The sequence below is a fragment of the Vombatus ursinus genome, unplaced genomic scaffold (assembly GCF_900497805.2).
Source record: "Vombatus ursinus unplaced genomic scaffold, bare-nosed wombat genome assembly UNPS02014819.1, whole genome shotgun sequence".
NCBI classification, from domain to species: domain Eukaryota; kingdom Metazoa; phylum Chordata; class Mammalia; order Diprotodontia; family Vombatidae; genus Vombatus; species Vombatus ursinus.
Genome location: NW_020954597.1, coordinates 2,213,234 through 2,233,002, shown reverse-complemented (window position 1 = coordinate 2,233,002; position 19,769 = coordinate 2,213,234). Strand labels below are relative to the sequence as shown.

Here is a 19,769-nt window from a genome sequence, read left to right as displayed (position 1 = left end):
GAAACCATGGGAACTGATGAGAAGACCAAGTGAAATAGTATCTCTGAAATAGCATCTGGAGGAAATCCCAGTAACCCAGGGAAGGACTCCATATTTGTCAGAAACTGCTGCACAAACTCGACAGTCTGTCAGAAACTACGTTTAGAGCAAGCCCTCAGAACATATACCAAGGTAAGCTCCAAATAGTTCCATGGCCTAGATGTACAGTGTCACACCATAAACAAATTTGAGAAGCAAAGACAAAATTACCTTCCATATCTATGGATGGGGAAGAGGTTGTGACTGGTCAAGTGATACAGAGAGTCATACAAGATAAAATGGACAATTTTGATATCTAAAAATATTTACACTTTTGCACAAACAAATCTAACATAGTAAAAAGTAGTAGGGAAACATAACTGGGAAAATTTTTTCAACAAGTTTCTCTGACAAAAGTCTCATTTCCTAGATAGCCAAGAAACTGATTCAAATTTGTAAGGCTCGGAGCCATTGCCCAATAGATAAATGCTCCAAGGATATGAAGACAGTTTTCAAAGGAAGGTATCCAAGTTATCACCAATCATGTGAAAAAAAAGCATTAAATCCCAAGGAATTAGAGAAATGCAAATTAAATCCAACCTGCAGAAAGGGTTCCTTGTTTTCTCAGCGCCCCTCCCCACCCTGCTCCTGCCCCTGCCTTCTCTCCCCTCTCCAGTCTTGGGATGAGAGAAGGGGAAGCCCCAAAGTGTGAAAGGGCTGGGGAGAAGGACAAAGTAGTGGTTGTTCCATCATGGGGAGGTGAGAGTTTGGCAAAGCTGTGTAAGCCAGTCCTTTGTTGGGTGGACTGCCAGGCTTGGGTCCTGTTTCCTGGGAGCTGGTGGAAAGGGGGCAGTGCCATCTGCTGGAGACCAATGAACAAAGCGACACACTGTCTAGTCAGCCAGAGGAGCAGTGGGCAGGGTGGAGTTGTGGCTAATTCGATTCCACAAACTTTTAAGAGGCACCAGTATGTATCACACCTTAGGCGAGGCCAAGAGGATGCAGAGATGACCACTAAAGAGTCCCTGCTCAGGGGCAGAGAGATGAGACATCACCTTAAAGGAAGATGAGGATTCCAAGAGGTTGAGGGGAGGAGAAAGGTGATGAGGCACAGTCTGGCCAAAGTTTGGTGGAATGGAGAGTACGGAAGGGGAGAGATGTGAAATAAGCATGGAATATGAGCTAGAACCAGACTAGGGAGAAATTTTGATGTCAAACCAAGGAATTCATATTTTATTCTAGAGGCAATAGGAAGCTACTGGGTAAAAAAAAAACCCTAAGGTTATTGAAGAGAGGTGATGGGGGCCTGTAGCAGGGGAGGACCTCAGAGGCTGTGACCCCGACCTGGGGGACCGGAACTGAAACAGAGAAGTCCAGAGGAGCGGTGGCATTAAGGGGGAAGATGTTTAAGACAGGCTAGGTTTGAGATGTGGGCCTGGAGCTCAAGAGTGAGAGGAGGATTGGGAGTCATCTGTGTGGAGATGAAAATTAAACCCATGGGAGCTGATGAGGTCAACATGATGGAGAAAAAGGAGGAGAGGGACCAAGCTAGAACCTTAGGAGCTTGGGTATCAAGCTGGAGGCCAAACAGATGAGAAAACCAAGGCCCAAGGAGGTGAAGTGACTTGCCCAAGGTCACACAGGCAGGAGTGAGAATAAAGACTAGGGTTAGAAGAGTGAGGCAGAGGGAGAGGTGATGAGAGGAGATGGATGAGAAACAGAGACAGAGAGGAAGACTATTGATTAGAGAAATGCAAATCAAAACAACTCTGAGGTACCACATCACATCTATCAGATTGGCCAAGATGACAAAACAAGAAAATGATAAATGTTGGAGAAGATGTGGGAAAATTGGAACACTAATGCATTGTTGGGGGAGTTGTGAACTGATCCAACCATTCTGGAAGAGCCATTTGGAATTGTGCCCAAAGGGCTATAAAAATGTGCATATCCTTTGACCCAGCAATAGCACTTCTAGGGCTGTATCCCAAAGAGATCACACAAATGGGAAAATGACCCACATGTACAAAAATATTCATAGCAGCTCTTTTTGTGGTGGCCAAGAAATGGAAATGGAGGGGATGCCCATCCATTGGGGAATGGGTGAACAAGTTGTGGTATATGAATGTAATGGAATACTGTTGTGCTATAAGAAATGATGAGCAGGTAGACTTCAGAAAAACCTGGAAAGACTTGTATGGTCTGATGCTGAGTGAAGTGAGCAGAACCAAGAGAACGTTGTACACAATAACAGCCACGTTGTGCAATAGACTTAGCTCTGCTCAGCAATACAAGGATCTAAGACATCTCCAAGGGTCTCATGATGGAAAATGCTACCCACATCCAGAGAAAGAACTGTGGAGTTTGAATGCAGATAGAAGCAGACTGTTTTCACTTTTTTCTGTTTTTTTTTTTTCTCATGGTTTTTTCCTTTTGTTCTGCTTCTTCTTTCACAACATGACTAATGTGGAAATATGTTTAATATGATTGTGTATGTATAACTTATATCAGATTGCTTGCTGTCTTGGGGAGGGGGAAGGGGAGGAAGGGAGGTAGAAAAAATTTAGAACTCAAAATATTATAAAAGTAAATGTTGAAAACTAAAGATAAATAAATACATTGTAAAAAAAAAGAGAGAGACAGATAGACAGAGAGACAAAACAGAGATCAAGACAGAGAGAGACAGAGAGCAAGAAAGAGAGGGAGAGAGAAAGAGAAACAGAGAAAGAGACAGAGACATGGAGAGACATAGATATAGAGAAAGAGAGAAACAAGCACAGAGACAGAGAGAAAGAAAGACAGAGAAAGAGAGACAGAAAGAAAGAAAAATTTCAGAGGTTGGAGCATGGGTGTGGTACAGTAGTTGTGCAATCATTTAAAAACGTAAATTGGCTGATGGGTCCTGTCCAGCCCAGTCACTGCAGGGACATCATGTTCCAGGTGTGAGTATGCATGGGGAGCTGGAGTGAGAGAGCCCTGTGGCTCCTGTCAGCATGGATCTGGGGAGTCCTGGCAGTATGGTCATCTGGGGCACCAGAGCAGAACCCCTGGACATGGGAGGAGAGCTGTGCCCATTGTGCCCCAGTGCCCCCTCCAAGGAGCACGAGCTGTAAGGACTCTTTGTGGTGCAGTAGATGGGAAGTTGAGGTTTTGGAGATGGGGAGCGCTAAGAGGATGGGGGTGTGTGGGTGACCTAGACTCTTCAGTGATGTGACAAGAGAAATAGAAATTCTGTTTGCTTGGGAGTGCAGTGAAGACCAGCTCAGAGGGCTCTTGACCCTTTGCCATCCGTCTGCTACAAGGCTCTTGGTTGAATGGAGCTGGCACCAGGCTCCCCGAACATCGAACATCGTTTTCTAGGAGGCTCCTTGAGGCTGCCATCATGCAGTTAGGCCAGCAGGGGGAGCTGTGATTTTTAGCTCCCTTCACCACTACAAATGACCTCCGCTGTGCAAACGAAGATCCTAGTCAATGGCCACAGCAGCGTTCTAGATTTAGAGTTGGAAAGCACATTAGAGGCCATCTGGTTCAACCCCCTCATTTTACAGATGAGAAAACTGAGGCCTGGGAAGGGGAAGAGAATTGTCCGAGATCACACAGGTAGTTAGGGTAGGGCTAGGATCCACTATGCAACATCACCTCCTGGCTCAGGCAATAATTACACTCCACTGTCTCTGCTCTATACCAGACCCCAGATGTGTAGAGGAGATCCCAAAATTGAGTTTAATTCAGCTACATTATTCACATTCAGATTAAGTCAACAAACATTTATTAAGTGCCTACTATGTGCCAAGTGCTGTGCTGAGTGCTGAGGATATGAGATAAGAGAGGCAAAGACAGTTCCCATTTGTACAAGTCATAATGCTAGGGGCTTAGGTTACACAGACAAACCACAAACCAAAGCAAACGAAAATGACCCGTGAAAATGTGGAGGTAGCAGGGTGGGGGAGGAGAAGGAGGCTTAGAGTCTACCCTGGAGAAGCAATTCTTATCCAGGTAAACAGCTGCAAGATAAGAAAAGGAGGAGCTAGAGGAGGAAGTGAGCCTTAGCAATTAGGGGGATGGGAAAGACTCCCTGTGGAAGAGGCACCCTGGGAGGAAGATGGCATTGTTACCTCTCAAGAGGAAATGGAGGTTCAGAGAGGCTAAGTAGTTAACCCAGTGTGGCACAGTTAGTACCTGTCAGAGTCTGGATTCAAAGCCAGATCTTGCTACCTGGAAGGCCATCTATCCATCCATTCATTCATCCATCCATCCATACACACACACACACACACACACACACACACACACACACACACACACATTCAATATATTAATATATGGACCTATATAGTATTTTATTAAACCAGCACAAATCTGCTTTCTCTCTCTCCTACCCCTAACACCTCCACTCCCCAATTGAGAATGAAAGAAAAACCATTATGAACAAATAGTCAATCAAAACAAATATCCACATTGGCTACGTCCTAAAACATAGGCCTCATTTTGCACTCTGAGTCCTTCATCTGTCTATCAGGAGATGGGCAGTATGTATCACCATTAGTCCTCTGGTCATTACACTGGTCAGAGTTGTTATTCTTTCAAAATTCATCAGAGTTTCTCCACAGCTCTGGCCTTTTTCATCAGGAATACTTGGAAATCCCCTATTTCACTAAAGGTCCATTTCCTCCTACCCCCACCTCCACCTGTAGCATTATACTCAGTTTTACTAGGTAAGTTATTCTTGGCCATAAAGTCCATATCCTTTGCCTTCTGGAATATCATATTCCAAGTTCTCTGTCCCTTTAGAGTGGTGGCTGCTAAATCCTGTGTGATCCTGACTCTGACATGTCTCCTCAGTACTTTCAGTTTTTTCTTTCTGGCTACTTGCAACATTTTTTCTTTGATCTGGAAACTTTGAGGTTTGGCTATGATGTTCCTAGGAGCTCTCCTTTTTTTATGAGGTGATCAGTGGATTCTATTTCCACTTTGCTCCCTGGTTCTGAGAGATTATTTGGGCAATTTCTTGAAGTATAATGAATAGGTTCTCTCTCTGTCTCTCTCTTCATGGAATTCCGGTATGCCAGTGATTCGTGATTTTTTTTTCTTCTCAATCTGTTTTCTAGGTCAGTTGATTTTGCTCTGAAATACCTTACATTTTCTTTTATTTTTTTTCAGTCTCTTGACATGGTTTTAATATTTCTCATTGCCTCGTGGAGTCATTGGCTTCTATTTGGTCCATTTGAATTTTCAGGGTGTTTGTTACCTCTTGCATCAAGCTGTTAATCACCTTTGCAATTATTTCTTCCACAGCTTTCATTGCTTTTCCAATTTTTGCTCTAGTGCTCTCATTTCATGGATGAAAAGATTTTATAACTCTTTAAAAACCTTTGCTTTCTCTTTTCCAGCAATTCTGGTTCAATGTGTGCCTAAGATGTGTTTTTTTCTCTGAGGTTTTACCTGTAGATGTTTTGGGGTCATTCTCTTCCTCTATGTCTATGTCTTCAGCATCCCCATGATAATAGCTCGTGGTGGGCTTCTTTGTGTGTTTGCCCATCCTTCCAGCCTGCTTCCTGACTTCGGACTTGATGTCAGGGTTGGGCTTTGTCACACTCGTGGAGGGAACGTCTGGGCTCTTCTTGCTGCTGCTTTCTTGGGGTATTGAGTGTTCCAGGATCTCAGGGACAGCTCAGGCTGGGGACCTGAAAGCTTTCAGTGCCCCCAGAGGGGTCTGATCCAGGGCAAAAGCTGATCATGCCTTCTCCTTCCTCCCCCTGGAATGTCACCCCTATGCACAAGTCTGCCCTGGCTCTGGATAGTTGATGACAAAGCTGCCATTGTGGCGCCCTGGTGTGGCTCTGTGGCCCAGCATGACCTCTTTCTGTGTACCTGGCTACTCTTGGCCCAACCCTGTCTCCACTATCTGTAAACTTCTCAGGCTGACCTGGGCTGGAATAATGACTCATTGTGACTTTTGCTTGGATTTCCCCCTCATGACTAGGTCTGTATTTTCTAGGTCTGTTTGGAGGAGTTCTTTGGGGGAGCTCAGGGCTTGAGATTAAAATACAGCCAACATGTATTGCAGGAAGCAGTGTAGTGAGCACACCAGTACTGAGATGTGAGGTTCAGAGAAGGCATCACATACATGAAGAGAGTAAACTGAAATAAACATAGAAAGGGAGATGGGAGTTAACCTGTGGAAGGCTTTACATGCCAGGCTGAGGACCTAGGGAGCCATTGACTATTTTGGACAGTCAGTTCTGTGTCTTAGGAGGATAGTTTGAGAAGGGAGCAACTTGAGGCAGAGAGACCAATAGGGGTGAGCCATTCTCCCTTCTTCCTTCCTTTGGTCATTCACTCCCTGGTAACTATCTTTATTGTGTCCTTTCCTGCCTTGAAACTCATTCTTCTCAACAGAGAGAATGAAACCAAAGCGACAGTGGAGCATCTCTGCTTCTCTCTGGCGTTGCTTCTCAACACCTAATCCACAACAAAGTTTTCCTGTCACTTCTTTGAGCTTTCTGTTTCCCTCAGTATAACAAATCAACCATCTTCTCTTGTTCTAAACTTTCCTAACCAGCCTTAGTTCATTTCGATACTATTGAAAACAATAGAAAAACATGTTTTTGCATTTATCCTGTGTTTACTTCCCTTCTTTCCACCTTCTGTCCATGGTCTTTTAAAATTTTAAGTGGATTGCTGTGCCCACATTGGTCTTATTCCATGACTCCTTTTCTTTGTACCTGCAGAGTTTCATTCCTGAGAGCCTCCCATTGTTTCTGGGCTGGTTTCTAGAATACGAATCCATTGTGTCCTGCCTATTGTTCTTTTGACTTTAAAATCTGCCCTCTCCATGTCTAGGTTTTGTCCGAACAAAAGCTTCTTCCTGGTCCAAACACAAATTTTTTTAATTTTGTATTCTGTGGCAATTGGGGTTAAGTGACTTGCCCAGGATCACACAGCTAGTAAGTGTTAAGTGTTTGGTCTGAGGCTGGATTTGAACTCAGGTCCTCCTGACTTCAGGGCTGGTGCTCTATCCACTGTGCCACCTAGCTGCCCCCCCAAACATAATTTTAAAAAAATCCACCCCAGTGCCCATCAATTGGGGAATGGCTGAACAAGTTGTGGTTGATGAATGTAATGGAATACTATTGTTCCATAAGAAATGATGAGCAGGCGGACTTCAGAAAAACCTGGAAAGACTTGTATGGACTGATGCTGAATGAAGTGAGCAGAACCAGGAGAATGTTGTACACAATAACAGCCACGTTGTGAGATGACTGACTTTGATAGACTTAGCTCTTCTCAGCAATACAAGGATGTAAGACATCTCCAAAGGTCTCGTGATGGAAAATGCCGTCCACATCCAGAGAAAGAACTATGGAGTCTGAATGCAGATGGAAGCACACTATTTACTCTCCTTTTGTTTTGTTTTATTGCTTCATTCTCGTCGTTCCTCCTGTAGCTTCTAATTGTTCTTTACATCATGACTATGCTTAATATGCTTAATATGAATGTGTAAGTAGAGCCTATATCAGATTGCACGCCATCTTGGGGAGGAGGGAGGAGAGGGAGGGAGAGAAAATTTAGAACTCAAAAGTTTATGGAAATGAATGTTGAAAACTAAAAATAAATAAATTAATTATTTTTTTGAAAATAGATCTGAAGTTCACATGCTACTGCCTCTCAAGGGTAATAGGTCATGTTGTTTCTGGGAGCAGACTCCAAAGTCTGAAATGGTTGTAGAAAGAAATTTGTTAGGCCATTTGGTAGAGGAGAGTAAACCAGAAAGGAGGTGTTGTTCTCCCCCTTGTCCAGGCTCTGGAAGGACTGCATCATATAGGAATTGGACAAGTGTGCCCATACACGAACTGCACTCACACAGTTAGGTAATTTAGCCAAGAGGGCAACTTGAAAGCCAGGAAAATTGGAATGGAGATGAGTAACTGGAAACCTCCATTGAAATTTGGTTGAAACCAAAACACAAGTTTGAGTGCACCTAAAACAAGGATGCTTTGCCTGGATCCAGAACCTGGGGGAACCCCAAATACCTTGTAGTCATTTCCAGAATTCCTAGAGAGTTTACTGGGGTCAGGCAACATTTTGGGTGAAGACAGTCTTTAATCACACAAGGTTGGATTTAAACAGTATAATAATTTTCCCCACAGTCACAAGCTCAATATGAAGGGAAGGGAAGGGAAGGGAGAGGGGAGAATAGCATTTATATAGCACCTACTATGCGCCAGGCACTGTGCTAAGCACTTTATAATTATGATCGCCTTTGATCTTCACAACAACCCTCAGAGGTGGGTGCTATTATTCTCCCCACTTTATAGATAAGGAAACTGAGGCAAGCAGGGTTAAGTGATTTGCCCTGGGCCACACAAAATCCAGTAAGTGTCTGAGGCCAGATTTGAACTCAGGAATGAGGAGTCTTCTTGACTCCAAGCCAGGTGCTCTATCTACTGCAGCACCACCCAGTGACCCTATTGGCCTCTAGTTTCTAATATTTTCCATTTCTCCTTCATTTTCAAAAATATTATTCATATATATTTCTATGCAGTACTCACTTCACCCTTGTCTCATACACTCTTAAAAACAGCAGTCAAAGGAGACTTCCAGCCAGAAGCTGGTCATATCTAAACTCTGCTCACTCCCCCCCACCCCATCTCACAAAGAGGAAGGGGTATGCCCAATGGAGTAAAAAGTAAAACAATCAATCAAAGGGGATGGGAAAGGGCAGCAAGAAAAGCTTCCCATTGATCAAAACCTGAATGAGACCAGGCCAGCTTTGGGAAATGAGATCATTCCAGCTTCCACAGATACCAACAGTGTCTGCTGAGATCCACTGGGGCCATCTGAACACAGAGAACCTTCATGCGGAAGAGGGAGGATGGAGCGTCTGGCAGTGCTGGACAGCGACCCTTCTGGTCATTCTGCCAGCTAGGCAGGGCCCGGGCTCCTGGGGATTGAGTGAAGATTGCCCATGTTTGGGCTCTACTTGTGTGGGCTTGATGCCCTGCCTGGTCCTCAGCCCTGGCATGTCAGTGTTGGCAGAAGCCATTCCAGACTTCCAAAGAGTAGCATGCATGCCTCCTCCCGTGAGAAACTGAGATGGCACAAAGCCTCCTCCCCTGCGAACTGGGTCCAGGCTGGATGAGTTTTGGTCACTTGCTTGGGCCTGAAGAATAGAAGGCAGTGAGCTGGGTTTGATGAGACATACCTGTCTCAACCTGTCTCTAACCTGCTTGTGCTGCTCTCTCAGAATCTCTTTAGAAGCAAAGCAAAAGGGAAAAGTGACCGCAAGTACTGTGAGTCCCATCGTCTATGCCAGCATGGAAGAGGGGATCGTCCATTCTACAACAGCAGAAGTCACACTTAATTCATCTTGGAACGGTTCCATCAATGACCTAGATCCCTCAGGAGGTGCCAGGACTGTGCCCACCCCCTCCAAAGTCCTCAGTCAAAGGGCCCCCTCCAACCTTCTGCTAGGCACACTGGCCAACCGTCCTTCTTACTGAGATGCCATCCTTCCCCTGGCTCTAGACTTGTTGAATTCCCCTCCCTTCCTTCCCCACTTGGGCAGATCCTTAGGTAACCCAAGGCAGGTGACATAGGCTCCACCAGGTTCTATTTCACCTGGGAAATGATGAGAGTGACGGAGTGGAATAACTCATATCAAGCGCTTTGTAAAGTTCTGTCTAAATGCGAGCTCTGATCATTGTTAGGTGCTCATGGAAACAGGGTCTTCCAGGCTATAACATGATCATTCCAGCCACTTTCAATCTGAATGCATGTTCTATTTCCCTCTCTTAAGGACATCTATCATTCCCATGAAAACTTCAGGTGAGAGACACCCTTTTGCCCTCTTGGCAAAATGAAATTGGGAGCAGGGTGGGGGGCAGGAGTAGAAAGCTCATGGACAGGAAGGAGGTGGGAGAAGCCTGGCAGGGTCATTGGGAGCTAGATTGGGGGCGGCAGCCAGAGAGGTCTGCCCTTTATCCTGGAGCTGAGAGCAAAGCCTGGAGGACTGTCCTGGGCAGCCTAACTCAGGGAGATGCTTGGAGAGGAGAATGGAAATGGGGAGCAGGGGCCGAGATTAGGGAGCTGGGAGTTGGGAGTTGGTGTGGGGCTTTGCCCCCTTAGTGCCTAGCACACGTGCATCCCAGAAATGCCCACTGACTTGAACTGAATCGATGGGAGCAGGTCCTGAACGCTTGGCTGGGGATTAGTGGGACTGTGCAAGTGGATCCAGGAGACTCTGCAATTGATTGGCTACTGCGGGGGGAGGGGGGTGGGAGGAGGTGAGGAAAGAATCGAGGGGGATTCCCAGGTTGGGAGCCTCTAGCAACAGAAATAGGTACACTCAGGGAGTGGGGGGCCTCAAGAGGAGCAGGGGAGTGCCATCGGCTGGCCTGGACTTTGGGAAGATTTTGAGCACATGGATTAGAGAGGGTCATTCCTTGGTGTTAACCTTCATTACTGGATGATCCCTGAAGATCTGGAGCTCGAGGAATGCCTCACAGGACAATGAGCACCGTCCACCAGCTTGGACACCCTGGGGGCGTCCAGGGGAGATGCAGATGTGGGGCAGAGCCCCAGTCAGAGGCTCCACTCATCTAGCCAGCTCCTAATGCTCTCTTGGGCTACACAGCTCAATTTGGGTCACCATGACAGGAGCACAAACAACACGTCAAATGACTCGTGGAAACGTTGCTCTAGGCACACTGGGTCTCTGGCATGTGCCTGATCCACTGATCTAGGAACTACCAAGTCAGGGAAGTCAGGGCTTTTTCAGGCTTCCCACTAAGAAAGGATCAATGAGCAGAGCTGAGGATAGGGAGACATTCTGGGGTTGGTGTGGCAAACCTGCCCCAAACGCTCCTTCTCCACTCTCCTCCAGATGCCAGTGTCTTCTGTGTCAGAAGCTTCTGGAGGGCAGCTAGTGGGTCTTAGCTTTCTTGGCCTCTTCCTCTCGCCCCCAGCACAGCCCAAGTAGGCGTGTAGTAGGTGAATACAACTGGGGATGCGATGGGCAGTACTGGAGGTGATGGTGGGACCCCCTCTGCAGCTTGGTGCCTCCACGAGGCAGCCCCCTCCCTTCTTCCCACTGAAAGCCTGACCCCAGGCTCCAGAAAACACTCTCACCAAAGCAATGGGCTTCAAGCTTTATTCCTTTGCCGGTACAGGAGGCTCCCATGTAGCATACACAGAACTACTTTCAGAAACACACCAGAAAACAACCGAATCTCAGTCATTCATGCTAATGTTAGTTACCATCTTGCACACACCTTCAATCACGCTCATTTTGTTTTGCTTTTTGGCGTTTTTCTCCTTTTTAATTTTTTGCCTGAAAAAAAACAATGTTTATCTTAACTTCTGGGGCCTTTGTCCCCCAGTGACCCGAGAGGCCCAAACAAGTGAATGCCTGGGGAGAAGGTCAACTTTGCTCAGCGGGGGTGTCCTACAAGGCAAAGGGAAGGCACACACACACTTGGGAAGGGATGGTAGCAGGCTTGGGGAAGCAGGGAGCTGCCTGAGAGTCACACAGGTGACTCTGCCTAGCCAAAGGCACTGCTGTGTGACACAGGCTGGGGGGTAGAGGCCATCTGGCAGGCAGCCATCGTCATCAGGCCCGATGGGAGCCAAACAGCTCGTTCCGTTTGGGCGTTAGAAATGGAAGTGAGAGCTGGGGGCGGGACATGTCTTCAGCTGTTCTTAATGCCTGGGCTCAGTTCTTTAAAAAAAAAATCAGTTTTGCCCCTATGGCCCGTGCCCCAGGTCCCTGTGTCTGTGGGGAATGATCCCTGATCCCAGGGAGAAGTCCAGTGTCCGCCTGCTGTGCTCCTAGTGCCCCAGAGAGCCCAGCAGATGAGTATTTTTCTACATGGGGCATCACTCTCCAAGCATGGCAAGAAAACGAAAAACCAGCAAGGAAAGGAGCAGTGGCACTGAAAGGAAGGCCTCACCGCTCCTCGTGCCGGGTCCTTTTGGTCCCCTCCAGACCACCGGCTCTGCACAGCTCAGGCCTGTGGACGGCCCGCTCAGCCCACCAGCACAGTGAGAACAGAGCACAAGCCCTCGTCCCATGACGACGGCTGAGCCAGGCCAAGCATCCTTGCTGGGGCTGATGGGAAAAAGGGCGAGGCCTGGACTTCAGACCATCACTCTCATGGCCTGGTGGGATGGAAGGAAGCTCAAGGCCTGGGATCCTCATGTTTGTCTTTGATTCTGCAAGAAGCATCTGGTAGGAACGTGGGCAATGTTTCCCGAGCCACTGGTCACCGACTCTCAAATATGCATACGTGTGTGTATATATACAAATATGCATACGTGTGTGTATACATACAAACATGCATACATGTGAACACACACACATACTGGTTCAATGTATTCCACTCTAGGCGTTGCCCATAGAGGCCTTGCTCTAAGGGGGATATCAACTCGGGATGAGCAGTGTCAATCATCCACACGACCTGCATCACTACCACTACCGATCCTGGGGTGCCTTCGTTTCAGCCCTGAATTTGCTCACCAAAGTGCTTCATTGGCACAGCTGGCGCACACTGCCCTAGCCTTCAGCTCCCATTGCCAGGATTCCCAAGCCTGGCCACCCACCTGCCTGACGGGCCTGCTGAAGGGAGCCAGGCTGGGACCTTCTCTCCCCCCACCCCAAACCCATCTGCTTTGTACCGATTCTGGAGCTTGTCCCGGAATCTGAATGGTCCTTGTCAAAAGAGGCCAAAGGAGGCAAGCAGTGGCCCGCATGGAGCCGTCTGCTCTACCAGATACCTGGCTAGGTATCTACACTCCCCAAACCTGGCAACGCAGTGATAAACAACATGCCAATAAGGTCACGTGGGTGGTGGGTCACCACCCAAACGTCAGGGGCCACAAAAGTCCCATCTTTATCACATGAAATGGTCCTAGGGTCTTGGCCAAGCTCAAAGCTGGAGACGGGGGCAGGCTAAGAAGCCCTCATGTTGCCTCTGGGTCTCTAGATGCCCCCTCCCTTTCCTGGCACCCGAGAGCAGCTTGGGCTTAGGCGGAGTCATTCTAGAGCTGAAAAGCCGGTGCAGAGGCCTCCTTCTGGGGCTTTGCTATCAGACATTTTTAGGACATCTTTTGGGGCACAAAAATGGGATGTGGTGAGGTAGACCCCAAAGAGGACAATGGCACCCTCAAACCCAAGTTTCTCCACGTGCGCTTCCTCAAACCAGCAAAGCCGAGCTGTGGGGTGTGAGCTGCCTTCGAACGAGGGAAATGGGAGAGAAGAGCAGGGCTGAGCTGTGAGTGCAGGAGGCACGGTCAGGCGGGGGGCGCTCTGCCCCTAGTTCTGGTGCCGCTTTACGTGCAGGGACAGGTGGTCGGAGCGGGAGAAGCAACGCTCACAGGTGGTGCATCTGAATGGCTTGACCCCGGTATGCTTGCGATAATGTCGGGTGAGCTCATCCGAGCGGGCAAAGTGCCAGTCACACCCATCCCAGGAGCACTTGTACGGTTTTTCACCTGGAGAGGGGGCGAGATGGAAAAGGAAGGGGAGAGAGACAGACAGAGAGGTCAAATTGGAAGATGAACCCAGGCTGACTTGGGCCAATCCTCTGACGACTGCCACCTGCTCCCGAGATGACGAGTGACTTTGGGCAAGTCATTGAATCCGGCCCTCACTTTCCTTCCCAGTCAAATGAGGGGACTGGGCCACAGGAGCTCCGAGTCCCTGCCCAGGCCCTAATCCACGACCCTTAGATCCCAGCTAGTCGAGAGGTCTTTATCAAGCCTCAGCCTGTGCTAAGCACTGGGGTTAGATACAAAGAGAAAACTGAGGCAGTCCCTATCACCTCATCAAGGAAGGAGACAGCCGTCTACGTCTGGCTACGTAGGGGATACAGCCGAGCTTGGTACGAGGGGACTAGGGAGGCACTAACAGCTGTGGCTCTAGGGATGCCCCCCCCCCCCCATCCAGAAGAGACACTGACCGAATCCTCCAAGGGCGGTGAGGAGACTGGGGATGGAGAGCCCCGGCTGAGGGCCAGGGAAAGGCCACCAGCTGGCTAGGCCCCAGAGTGCATGAAGGGGAGTTGTGGAATGAGGCCAGCTTGGGAAAGGCTAAACCCAGAGTCAGCAAGGGAGTGTGGTCACATCTCTGGCAGCTGCGGGGAGACTGCAGGTGAGAGGGTACCAGGGCCCGACCGAGAGCCGGCTGGGGAGATTGGGGGGGGAGCCACCCAGGGACAGGGGCGATAAATGGGGACCAGGGGAGGCCTGCATCATTCCTCTCTGACCCAGCTCTCCTCCAGAAACCTCCTTCCTCTCTCGTCACCTAAAAGGGGACTCCCCAATAAACCGGCACAGAAGAGGGGCAGCTGAGGTGGGTAGGCGTTGGGTACTCAGGGGAGCTAGGGGTCCTCCATGAGCACTCTGGCCAAAGGAGGCTATGGAAGAACAGAGGGCCACAGGGCAGGCCAGGCTTGGGAAGGACTTTCCAAGCTGGGGAATGGAAGCCTGGCCTTCAGTCTGCAGGTCCCGAAGGCTAAAACCTCATCTTGGCCCAAAGAATATGGCATCCCAGCTGCCAAGGGAAGCTGAACAAGGCAAGGCTTAGCCAGACAGGCACAAACAAACGCGACACCTGCTCCTTGGGGAGATAGCTCCTACTACGTGTGCCAGGAAATGTGCTGAGCACTTCATACATGTCTCACTGGGGCCTTACAACAACCCTGGGAGGTAGGGCCTGTCATCATCCCTATTTTATGCTCGGGGAAACTGAGGCGGACTGCAGTAAAGTGACTTGTCCACGGTCACCCAACTGGTAAGTGTCTGAGGCTAGATCTGAACCCAGGTCTGTCTGCTGACATTCTCTGTTCCGGGCCACCTGAGCACATCAGGAATGGGCACACACCCACACTGTCAAGCTCAGGGAGCCTTCCTGGAGCTCCTCCAATCCTTGGGTCCATGTGGCGCAGGGCTCCCCGGCATGGGCAACTGCCAGCCTGCTCAGCCTGCTCCCCGTTCCCTGCTGAACACCTCAGGCACCTCCTGTGGCCAAAGGGAACATCCAGGGCCTCCCCACGTGGGCCACCCGTCTCCGAGGCCTTTTGAGCACTGGACTGTCATGAGCGAGCCTCACTGTCCTCATCTGTGCAAAAGGGCCCAGTGCACCTTCCTCCCCGGGGCCATGGCAGGCCCCACTGAAAGAATGCGTGCCAAGGCTCCCAGGAAGGCCAGCCCCTAGCCCCCTGCCTGGGCCAGGCCCTCCAGAGCTTGAGGCTGTAACCCTGGAGAAGCTGGGGGGGCAGGGAGGCCCCCCCATGAATAAATGAAGAAGGGACTGGCCAAAGGGCAAGCGTGGAGGGAAGGAGCTGGCCTGGGGGGAGGGGCAAGGCTGCCCAGCCAGCTGCCTGGGATAACGGCATTGCAGTGGAGAAATCTAGGACAGCTGGGGCCTTCCAGGTGAGGCAGGCTTTTGCCTCCCTTTCCAGTGGAACTTTCATATTATTCCCCTTCACACACTCCATGTTTCAGCCTAAATGGTCTCCTTTCCTCAGCATTCTTACCTCCACCCCTTTGCCTGGGCTGTCCCCTACGCCTGGAATACCCGCTCCCCTGGTGCCCCTCTCTCCATGCTTTCCTCTGCTTCCTCCTCCAGGAGTCCTTCCTCACTTATCTCCCCACCCAGGCACTAGTACGTTCTTCTTTTCCAATCACCGTGTGTTTACTGAGCCAGGAACACGGACATGCTCTATCATCACCCACGTAAGATTCTCCAGAGGACCTGACTCTTTCAGGGCAGGGAGCCAGCACGGTGCCCGATACGCAGGCAGAGCTTCAGAAACTCTTGGCAAATCCAATGGTGTTGCCTCCAACATGGAGCAGTTGTGGAGGCTGGGTCTCAACACATGTACTTTGGGGAAAGGCCACCCCACGCCCACAGCTTGGGCCCGGAGGATCCCAGACTCAGGGCCAGGAGGGGCCTTTGGGTCCAGCGCACTTCTTTTACAGAGAGACCCCAGGGTCTTAGAGCGAGCTGGAGTCCAAGGCAAAGACCACTCCTGCCTGGGGAGGCTCTCGGGCCGAGCCCCAACAGCACCCCCCTTTCTCAACACCAGGACTAGAATGGAAACATTCCAAGCCTTTCCAAGGCCTGCTCTGGCGTGAACAAGCCCAAGTGGGGGGCTACACAGACAGGGATGAATTAGAAGTGTGGGGAGGCATTTCCTTCCCTGTGACTTGAAGCCTGAGTCTGAGATGAGCTGGGCTGGGCTGGGCTGGGACTGAGGCCGGGCTGGGGCTGAGGCTGGGCTGGGGCTGAGGCCGGGCTGCGGCTGAGGCTGGTACTGGGCTAGGCTGGGGCTGAGCTGGGCTGGGCTGGGACTGAGATTGAGCTGAGACTGGGGCCGGGACTGGGTCTGAGCTGAGACTGAGGCTGGGCTGGGCTCCACTGGGCTCCAGCAGCAGAAGCAGCCACAACCAGCACTGGCTTGGCTAGAGGAGGGTGTGGTCCCCTCCAATATTAGTCCTGGCCTCAAACAGCCTCCCCAGCGGTGAGAGAACGGTCAGAATCCATGACCTTGAAGTGCACATCGCATGAACATCTGCCATTTCTATGGCCAGTGACAAATAGCTAGGCAGCATGTCCAGCACACACTCGCGTGTACACACACACACACACACTTCATGTGCAGAGAGCACAACCCAACCCCATGCATGTTTCTCAAGCCAGCCCCATATACTGGCATGCGGGAGCAGGTTCCCAGAGCAAGTTCTGGCCTTGCACACACATGCTTGCACACATACACATTTGGGTGTCCCTGGGCACACACATGGATGCAGACTGCAGTGCGGAGGCAGCAGTACTCCTGGGCAGCTTTTGGCCCTGGCATGCACATCCTCCTCAGCCCCCAAGACAACAAAGAACCCACCCAGGCACAGCTGGTGTACTGGAGCTCCTAGTCATGGCCAGCTGTGGAGCTGCGATGTTACGGAGAACAAGGGATGAGAAACAAGAGGGAGCAGCCTCCCCCCAGCCCCCCAGGAAGGAAGAAGAGCATGCCCCTTCGATAAGAGCACCAGGCCTACTCATGGTGGGGTGGGGGAGGAGGCTGGGCTGGCCAGGAGGATGTGCACTCAGACAGAACGGGCCTTCAGCTCACCAGAGGGCCCGAGAAGGCCTCAGGCCTCCAGGACAGCATGATCCACAGAGAACATTGTGGTGTGTTCCAGTGCGTCCCCTTCAGCTGAGGCATTGTTCGGGCCAGGTGAGCTGTGCTTGGGTGGGAGCTCATAGCTCCAATACAAACGTTTTCCATTGTCTCTGGACCAGCAGCCTTTGCTCAAACGCCACAATGCTGCAGCCTCAGACAACTGGCATCTGGCTCCCTGAGAGGTGGCAAGGGCTGGGGCGGTGATCTGGGACTCACGTTGGCAGCTGGGCCATGGGAGGTGGCTGGCGAGTCCAGGCTTGCTCTCTTCCCCTCCCCCCCACCTCACTCTATTCAGATTCTGAATGCCTTCTGACCTGCTCTGCACATGGAGGGAGAATCCCGAGAGCAGCAGCAAACCTTACACACAGAAAGCCACTTATTTAAAGTTTCTTTCATCAGTCAAGGAGGGCGGGGCTCGGGTTGGGGCAGCTGGGCATCAGTTGCCATTTCCTGAGGCCCCCAAGGTGGTTCCCTTGGGGTTCTGGGCTCACCTGACTGGACCTGCACCTTAGGGAGATCACTTTGGTGCCTGAGGGGAGACTGGAGGCAGGCAGACCCCCAGTAGCTATTGTCATAGTGCAAGTGTGGGGTGATGAGGGTCTGCCGTGACAGAGGGGGGAAAGGGATGTGTTGGAGAGATGCTGCAGAGGGCAGAAGGGGGTCAGAGTAGGGGGGATCGAGGGCGAGCTCCGCGTTAGGAGCCTGGGGGACTGAGGATGGCGGTACCTTTGACTGGGAACTTAGTGAGAAGGAGGTGGTTTTGCAGGGAAAGAGAATGAGGTGTGTTTTGGACAAGATGAGGTTAAGGTGTCTCCTGGACATCCAGTTCAAGCTGTCTGATGGGCAGATAGAGATGCATGACTGGAGGTCAGCAGAGCTGATGAGATCACCCAGAGGGAGAAGAGCAGAGCCCAGCAGAGAATCCCAAGAGGTACCTATGGTTAGAGGCCATGATCTGGAGGAGGAGCCAGCAAAGGAGACAGAGAAGAGGTAACAGAGGTAAGAGGAGAACAGAGGGGTGTCCCCAAAACTCCGAGAGTATTAAGGGAAAGAAGATGAACTACAGTGTCAAAGGGTTCAAAGAGGTCAGGAAAGATGAGGATTTAGGAAAAGCCCTCAGATTTGGCAACGTAGAAATAACTGGTACCTTTTGTTTGTTTTGTTTTTGGTGAGGCAATGGGGTTAAGTGACTTGCCCAGGGTCACACAGCTAGTAACTGTCAAGTGTCTGAGGCTGGATTTGAACTCCTGACTCTAGAGGCAGTGCTCTATCCACTGCGCCACCTAGCTGCCCCAATAACTGGTAACTTTGGAGAGAGCAGTTTTTATTGAATGCTAAGGTCAGAAGCCAGACTGTAGAGACTTAATAATGGGAAGAAAGAAGTGGTGGCACCTATTGTAAATGGTCTTCTTAAGGAGATTATCCACAAAAAAGGAGAAAAGTTATGGGATGATAGGTAGCAAGGCTGGATGGATCAAGTAAGAATGGGAGAGACATGACCGTGTTTGGAAGCAGCCAAGAGACAGGAAGAGACTGAAGATGAGAGAGAGGATGAGAGAGAGAGAGACCAAGAGACACACACAGAGAGACAGATAGAGAGAGAGAGAGACACCAGAAGCCAAACCAGACTGTAGCAGCTTCGCTTCCCATGTGTTGCCCACGACACTTGGGCAAACTGGGGCTCGAGCTCATTCCCCTGCCAGCAGCTTTCCAAAGCTCCTGTGCTCCCCCTTAGGAGGGAAGAACTGCCTGAGTCCCTCTGGAGCTACTGTCTTCATAGGGTCACGCCCTCTATTACACATTGCTCCCATCATCTATCTCGAGCCAACTTCCCCCTTTCTCTCTCATCACAATGGTTTGTGTTTGTCTTGAAAATTTCTTTCCTTATAGCATCTCATTCCAACTTTTCTTGTAGAATTGTAGATTATGGGATCCTTTCTCTCATGTTTCTGAATTCTTAAAAGTTAAGAGAGTATAACAGATGATGCCTGGCTATAGTGTATCTGAATTATTCATAAAAGCAGGGGAAAGTGTAAAAGGATAGAGCCTGGTGGCACTCCACTGGAGACTTCCATAGTCACAGTGAGCACTCTGTGCTGGCTACTCCCAAGTGCTGGCTGGGCACCGCCCCATGCTGGTTGTTCCTGTGTGCTTGCCGAGTCAAGTACCTGTTTAATTACGGGCTCCAGGGATGGACAGACAGCAAGATTAGTGGGCTCAGATGACTGAAATCTACCCTTTTCCTTCCTGGCCCATTCCAAGTCCCCAACATCACCTTCTGTTCTTGGGCCAGATCTCATCTCTCCCAGACCCTCTGAGTCACTGGATCTCACCAGCAATAGGTGGCAATGGGCACAGGAGGCAATGATAAAAATAACTGTAGGAGATTATCTGGATGGCAATGCTTATGCCCCCCAGCCACCACAGGGCATGTGTGTGCATGCATATACATACATGTACAGGCACGTGCGCACGCACACACACACACACACACACACACCTGTCCAGAGTCACTAAATCATGGGAACACTCCTCAAGTCCTTACCAGACCTGGCTCTGCCCCGCCCC

At 50.1% G+C, this 19,769-nt stretch overlaps 1 protein-coding gene across 5 annotated transcripts in view; it reads right to left on the bottom strand.

Moving 5' to 3' along the window:
- Nucleotides 1–11,163: 11,163 nt before the first annotated feature.
- LOC114023935 (Krueppel-like factor 5) overlaps nt 11,164–19,769 on the bottom strand; it is a 53,622-nt gene continuing 45,016 nt past the window's right edge. For all 5 annotated transcript variants that reach the window (XM_027836703.1, XM_027836706.1, XM_027836707.1 and 2 more), the window contains one exon: nt 11,164–13,509. In XM_027836703.1, coding sequence (XP_027692504.1) covers nt 13,331–13,509 — 179 coding nt within the window. In that variant the 3' untranslated portion in view covers nt 11,164–13,330. The remainder of the gene's footprint in view (nt 13,510–19,769) is intronic.